This window comes from Pyxicephalus adspersus, chromosome 4 (assembly GCF_032062135.1).
Source record: "Pyxicephalus adspersus chromosome 4, UCB_Pads_2.0, whole genome shotgun sequence".
In the NCBI taxonomy this organism is placed as follows: Eukaryota; Metazoa; Chordata; class Amphibia; order Anura; family Pyxicephalidae; genus Pyxicephalus; species Pyxicephalus adspersus.
The window spans coordinates 66,554,868-66,562,861 of NC_092861.1; the positions used below are offsets into that span (position 1 = coordinate 66,554,868).

The 7,994-nt window shown below is 37.7% G+C and overlaps 1 protein-coding gene across 2 annotated transcripts in view; it reads right to left on the reverse strand.

Annotated features, from left to right (window-relative positions):
* LMBRD1 (LMBR1 domain containing 1) overlaps nucleotides 1-1,486 on the reverse strand; it is a 95,890-nt gene extending 94,404 nt beyond the window's left edge. Inside the window, exon 1 of one of the 2 annotated variants that reach the window (XM_072408487.1) lies at nucleotides 1,450-1,486. Coding sequence is in view for 1 of the 2 variants with exons in the window: in XM_072408486.1 (XP_072264587.1) it covers nucleotides 1,356-1,415 (60 nt within the window). In the remaining variant the exon portion in view is untranslated. Of the gene's footprint in view, nucleotides 1-1,355 lie in introns of both variants that reach the window. The other variant, XM_072408486.1, reaches the window with a different exon arrangement.
* Nucleotides 1,487-7,994: the final 6,508 nt, after the last annotated feature.

Here is a 7,994-nt window from a genome sequence, read left to right on the forward strand (position 1 = left end):
TCCGAGGCTTTGTTGGGGAGATTCCTTCACCTCCTGTCTGGTAAAAGTGTTGTCACGTCAGGGTAGAATGTCAAGAAAACTCAAATACCAAAGAAAATACTTTGGAGGTAAGTGTTGGGTACTTTTTACATTGGTGGCAGTAATGCCATGCCAATAAACTCCATTCACAGCTGGGAATATTTACCTTCCCATTCCTGGCTTATTATTAAACAGGATTTATATAGCGCCAACATATTACGCAGTGCTGTACATTAAATAGGGGTTGCAAATGACAGACGAATACAGACAGTGACACAGGAGAAGACGACCCTGCCCCAAAGAGCTTACAATCTAGGGGGTGAGGGAAGTAATACACAATAGGAGGGGGATATGTAGTGGTGGGAAATAGTGACAGTTTTAAAAGACAGAAGAAGATGGGTAGGCAAGTTAGAAAAAAATGTGTTTTGCTCTTTTAAGTGAGCAGAAAGTAGGAGCAATGTGAGTAAGACGAGGAAGACCATTCCAGAGAGTCAGGGCAGTTCTAGCAAAGTCTTGTATCCGTGCGGGTGAAGAGGTTATGAGTGAGGAAGTCAGTAGTAGGTCATTGGAGGAGCGAGATATTGTGTAGGTGAAAGTGACAGGACCTGGAAATGTTCTGAATATGGGGGGTAAATGAAAGGGGCAGAATCAAAAGGTGACACCAAGACAACGTGCCTGAGGGAAGTGATCTGGGTATCAAATAAATTCATCCCATACCCAAAAATATATATATAAAAATCACAAGAGACAGGTGCAATTTTAGGTAACCTTCAGCCCTAAAGTGTTCTCTATTGTGAATGCACAAAGCAATGAAGAAAAAAAAAAGCTCCAGCAGCTGAAAGGTTAAAATATGTCTAAGTCCTGCTGTGGGCACATGACTACTATAGCCAAAGCCTGGCCTGGGTGAAAGCCATTCCACAGCTTACAAGCCCAGGTCCAAACCCCCAGGTCTTATGACTGCAGGACTGACACTGTGTGAAGGCGAAAGTGACAACATCCCCACAACGTTAGCACTCAGTGGTTAGTGTTGTCACCTGTACTTTGAAATGCACGGAGATAGCAGACACATGTGCGAAGCTTACCATCTATACATGTGTGTACATACACTATTCTAGAAGCACAGTCAAGCCACCATTATAATATGATCTCTGTGTTTACACAGCATGACCTGTCCTGCACATAGAGTCACGTGTTACATCCCATTACAAGTAAACAGAAGCCCCCGTCTGTATGATACTACTCCGTCACACACACAGCCAATTCCACCTCCTCTATGGGCGGGCACAGGAGCCCTGGCACCTCCTCGCACAACAGAGAGGCCAGTACGCTGTGCCTACCAGTAAAGTCACCCCGAAGATACACCATCCGACCAGCAGCTCTGTATACCCCGCCGCCATCTTCCCGCTTCCTGTCTCACCCCGTGACACTCACCACCCGCCCGCATCTGTCAGGGTAAAGGCAACCCCGAGCAGCCAATCCGCGCTTTCCCCGCCCTCTTCCTGTCTCTGAGACTGGATAGTCAGCGCGTCCAGTTACCACGGTAACCACGCCTGCCTTTCCTAATGGGAATGCAATAATCGCTTGTGTGAATAGTTCAGTCGGTGGCATGACAAGGACAGCTGCATGCTACAAGCTCTCCATTATAAGGACATGTTTTGTCCTGGTGTCATTTCTGGTATTCACACTATTTGTTGTGAACATTGCTCACAAACTGTTAGACTAAATAATAATAATAAAAAGTATTTTAACACAATGCCAATACAAGGCTTTTGGAGTCAAATTCGTCTGCATTGCTCACAAGTTTCAGGGACATTTTTTACTTTATAGTGTTTAGGTAATGACACAGGACAGGGCCTCATTGCAGGCCATAAAATTATTGGTTAAATTGTTCTTTTTTATTTATTTACTTACAACTATGTTGCTTTATACTAGCTTTACAAAATACCACAGATCATTTAAAGGATAGATTAACGATTTATTGCAAAATAACACTATTTTTAAAAACCATCGAACACAAAATTGATTTCTTTTAAGTCTCAGTGTGTATTGTATGACAACATGCAATAAAACAAATATATTTCTGCAGGTTGTCACAATACACAACAATTCACCTTCTGTATGTGTGTGAGCAACACACTGTATCACCACAATACCCACTGTGTCGCAGTGCCCTAAATGTTATTTTATGATGATGGTTATTATTAACTTATAAATCCAAGTTAATTATTATTTTTAATATTATTAAACAGGATTTGTACAGCCCTGTGTAATATATTGGCGCTATATAAATCCTGTTTATTAATAATAATAATTAACTTGGATTTATCTAGCACCAACATATTCTGCAGAGCTGTACAAAGTCTATAGTCATGTCACTAACTGTCTCTCAGAAGAGCTCACAATCTAATGTCCCTACCATAGTCATTTGTCATTACCACAGTCTAAGGTCAATTTTGAGGGAAGACAGCTAACCTACTTGCATGTTTTTAGGATGTCTACAAGCAAACATTTGCTTCATCCCCCTATTATTATTATTATTATTATTACACAGTATTTATATAGCGCCATCATATTACACAGCTCTGTACAAAGTCCTTAGTCATGTCACTAGCTGTCCCTCAGAGGGCTTACAATCTAATGTTCCTACCATAGTCATATCTCTTTAATACAGTCTAAGGTCAATTTTGGGGGGAAGCCAATTAACCTAACTGCATGTTTTTGGTCATTGCATGTAAATGACATTCTATTTCAAAGAAAAAAAAAAGACTGGAAAATCTCATATGATTGGAGGAATCGTGGTGAACTACCACCAAATAGCAATGATACACTACCAATCTTCATTCATTTCTTTTGCTCCCTTTAAAAGGAACTAGTTGCGTCAAAGTATGTAACCTAATCTGAATGTGTTACATGTTGAAAAGTGAATATAAATGGAACTGTGGAATAATTTATGTGGTTTGGAAGATCTATTGTAATTAAAATAGTATTCTTTAGTTCTACATCTCGCAGACCACTATACAGATCCCCCGTGACTACTTGTGAACATTTAACTTTTATCTATTTACATTAATTGGGCAATACAAACAACCCCATTTACACAAAAATGTTGTAACAAAACAAAAAAAAATGCCTAACAAAACTTGCAGTGGACATAGGCCACCCCAACATATCTTCTGTATATACACCTCTGTGTCACGTCTAGTTAGAACCAATGATCAGTGTCAAAATTCCAATTATTAAACAATGGATTGCTGCAAAACAGTTCTTTAACACTGACCCATTACAAGTCTTCTCTCAGCTTGCCAGTCTAGCATCAGCAAATATCAAATGGCAAAAAAACACATAGCTTTGGCACAGAGCAAAACAGCATTCTGCTTAGAAATGAAAGTGAAGCAAAGCTAAAGCAGCTATGCTAACAGCTTCATTGCATGTAATGGAAGGCAATGAAAGTACATTTCTGAACTTCACACAGAAATCACACTTTTGATATTTGAACCCAATGAAGACTAGGCCTGGTAATCTTGGCTTCCCCAGTACACCATAGGTACAACCTACCAAAACCTATTACCTCTCAATATTTTTGAGCATTAGTATTATAACATTAAACTTCTGGAATGTCCCTCCCCTTCTGTCTTTACCGCCACTGTAGTAATGAGAGTGTATAGCTTTGGGTTGCTCCTCCTGCGCTTGTCCTATTACTAGCTTTTTTTTAGCAATGGGAGAGAAGTGCTAGTCTCAAGCATGCACAGTGAGATCAGCACTCTTTTTTTCCCGTTTGCAGCAGGCTACATAAGGTAGACAGAAGAAGAAAGAAGACCGAAAAAGATGGTGGTGCCCGGCGCTTCCTCCACGCCAGGAAGTACAAGAAAGGTACAGGACTGACTCAAAGCCCTGTGATTCCAGGGATCGAAGTAAAGGTAAGTGTGATTTTTTTTTCTGACAGTTTTGTTTTAACATACTTTGCAGAACCAACCGCTTAAGGATTACATTCTGTAATCCATACTCATGAGATTTCTGGGTTATCTTTATCTTGACACAACAAAACAACATTCTTCTCTTAATGCAGATGTCATCCATAAGCAATAGGTATATGAAAATAGGCTATAAAACCATTCAAAATGGCACAGGACTCCCTACAAAGGTCAGGGGAATCTACTTATCTGTACCTAAACAATGCTAGAGGAATCATACATATTGGAGTACATACATATATAAATATTCTGGACCTTCCCAAATCTGGGACAATTCTGGCTAACCTTTTGAACATATATGCAAAAATGTACAGTAGAAGCTTGCTGCTTGCTGTTAAAACTGGTTAGTTTTACAAAGGTAGCTGTGTAGCATGCTCCTGCCAAGCATTTGTTTTTTGTTTTGTTTTTTTCCCTATACAGATACATTTAACATCAACCTAAAGGAACTGGAATAAACTAAAAAGGAACATTGAAAGAGCGCAGAAAAAGTACTAAGCATTTACATGGTATATAGTTCGACCGAATAGTTTGGCATGGACAAAGTTAAAAGTAAACCAGTTTTTTATTTTTTTTTACTAGCTATGCCTAATGCCTTGTGAAGGGTGCTTATACAACACAATTTATTAGGTATTCCATGCATAAAGTTTCAGAGAACCTGGGTAAACAAAATTAGTTGTTATATCCCCCCCCCCCCCGCCCTGTTATCCCTTTACATTTTTCAGATTTTCATTTAGACTTATTTTTTCATATATTGTAATATATGTTTAGTAGTATTTTATAGTTCTTTATCACATCATGAACAAATATGTTTGCCAATTATGATAACACATGATGTTTTACAAAAGTAACGTAAAACAAAAGCTTCCAAAACTTTTAAAACATTTTTCATACAATTTTGGTGCATTTTAATATGATTTCAGGTTTCTTTAAAGAAATGTATCAAAAATACCTAATCAAGTAATTCCTTCTGAGCTTTCGAGATCCTTCCTAGTTTCTTTAAACCGGAAGTAAACTAAAAAGCAAAACAACCACAGAAGCCTCCTGGGATGCATGACATATGTATTCAAGCAGGCTCTATGCTCCTATTCTGTCTTTATCGCCATTGCCAAGGATTTCAAACACCCCCCCCCCCGTGTAAGGTAAAAATTTTAGTTTAAGTCCGCTTATAGGTGATTTTGAATTTACCTGTATAGTAAAAAAAAAGCAAAACATATGCTTCAGAGGAGCATACTACACATCTGCCTTTGTCAAGCTAGGCAGTTTCAACAAGGAGCAGAACTGGATCATGCACCAGGCAAACAAAGCAAAAGCCAAAGGGCCAATGAAGGTCCAGGAGGCCTATCTACGATATTCATGTCCCAGTAGAAAATCAGGGGGATAACGTTTTTGTTTAAAGCTGTGCACTTACCTCACAAAGGAGAGGATGTACTTGTAGCCAGTTGGTGTATTATGGGGTCATGTCTGTGAAGAAGAGGCATATAGGGTGGCTTCTCTGCATCTGAATATGTGGAGAGAAAGTTGCGTTATCTAGGACCTCATTCTGCCTTGAACAATCTTTGATGCACAGAATTTCAGCCCTACATATGAAAGTCATTGAAATGTATGTCAAGCCACTCATTTATAAAAAGTACAAAACTCTCTGATTAGGTTGCAAGCCATCCCACCAGCTATATCTGATCTTTTTCGGTTTCAAGTTCATAGCTACTGAATAGCTCATCCGTCTCCAGAAGAGGGAATGCCACTTAGCTCAGGGGTCCATCCAAATTCTGAGCAGGTTCTCCTGCATATTCTGTCTAGGCTTGGTCTCCCGTGCTTTGTAGTATTGAGGCATCTTTTAGCCAGCATGTGAAGACCAGCTCTATCCATCTCTGTAAACCTAGATATTCCCTAATAAAAACCACTTCCCCTTCCATGTACAGTAATAATAAAAGAATGTGAACACAGTTCACACAGTATGCCAATTCAATAAACTTACTTGAACTCTGGATTTTCCATTATCCGGCAAATACATTTTAGTTGCAAACAAATATATATATCCACTTTATCTAATTGAGTGCTCCAATGGAGATTGTTCTCAGTCTCTGTATAATGTAATTCAGTCCATTTTACTCACTAGAAGTTGACATTCCCAGAGGAGCACAAATGGAGGGCTGTACTTCCCCAGGCAGGGAATAAAACTATTCGAAACGTACTGTAATGTACTTTTACTTTCTATTATTATGATGGCAGCACGTAGTAATAGCATAAAAAATGTAGGTTGTTTATGGTATAGGCCTGTGGAAGGTAGATATTATGGTTTTATGATTGTGGGATCACCCGTATCTCACACCTGCACCACGGGATCTCACATTTGCGCAGTGCAAGATCGGGTGACGTGCCAAGAAGACCAAGAATGAAGAAGGAAGAATGAAGATGGCAGTGCCCAGCGCTGGATTGAAGAGGAATTCCAGGACCATGAGAGATCGGATAACGGGAAGGACCAGCGCCATCGAGAGACATGTGGGATTTTTTTTTCTTGTTTTCGGTTTAGTTCCGCTTTAAGATAACTTACATACACATATTGTAGAATCTATCCCTGCTGTAAAATTTATTTTAAAAAACAAAATAAATATACAAATATATATTTTTTTATGTGTCCCCCACATACCAAACAACCACAATAACTGAGTATATTTCATAAACTCAAATCAGACACATAAATATCATTTTATTAAAAGGAAATTCTTACCAATAGTCATGACCAGTGAATGTGGAATAGATTTCTCTTGTTTAATTTAGGATGCGGTTTCTTCAGCTATAAGGGCAGAAAGTCATCAAATAATGACTCTGCAGGAAGTGAGATCAGGTTGATGATACATTTGGCTAAAACTCTGTGATTAGACTTTTTTACTTGTGCTTCTGTCAGTCCAGAAGCGCAGATGGTCCGAAGCGTCACGTATTGAATACTGGCGAGCAAGACAGTCTCTTCATTTTACATCCTATTTTGGATCTGGCCAAGTATGTTAAATCAGTTGTTCTTTGTAGCTCAGTTAAAGTATGTGTGCTAATAAAAGACTAAAAACTAAAAAAAAAATCTTCATTTATGAATCAGCAGTTTGTAAGATTCTTGGATAATGATCATAAACCCAAAGGCTATTTGTAACATAACACAAAAGGGCGGAATTCAAAAATGATGCCCAATTTACTAGACAGACTAACAAAGGATGATTGGTAGCTGTTGAAAAAGCCAATGATTTTTTTTTTTTTGCATTCATACAGTCCAGTATTTAAAATTAAATACTGTGTTTTAATATATATAATATATATATAATACATCTGTGTTTTAATATATTAAAATAAATTAAAACACAGATCTGTTATCAATATAACTTATTTGGAGTAAAGTGAATAAATAAACATATGAAGGTGTCTGACATACCATTTGTTTTTGTTTCTAAAATATTGTTTTGCAGACCTAATTTTACCTTGTGTAGTACATGATTTCTCAGACAATGGCAAGGAAAGGAACAGGATATACATTCTGAATATTTTATGGGTTGGCAACTGTCTTTGCTATCCTTGTGTTCTTTGCATGTATTTTTTTTTTTTTACTAGAGGATCATGTGCGTTTTTGGCTTTTTTATACTTAGCTGTTTTTTCTTGTATGATAGCAGAGTTTCAAAGTTTATTCCCATAGCACTAAACCCTTATATTCTGCAGAGAGAAGGCACATATATAGCAAAATATTTGTTTGCCAAGAGCAAGAGCAACAGCATTTTATTTATTATTTTGGGTTGTAGTATAGATCAAAGCTTTTCTGTAGCTATAAAATTAATTTAAACAGTAATTTGCTAATTTTTGCTTTACAAAATTCCCCTGGTATCAATGTATACCACATGCATCATTTATGCCTTATGTATTTAACCTAGTGGCTGCAAATGTTTTCTTTAATGTTATCAATTATTCATGTGAAGAAACAATAAATTCTTCACGCACTATAAAGAATTTAAAACTTTTATAAACAGT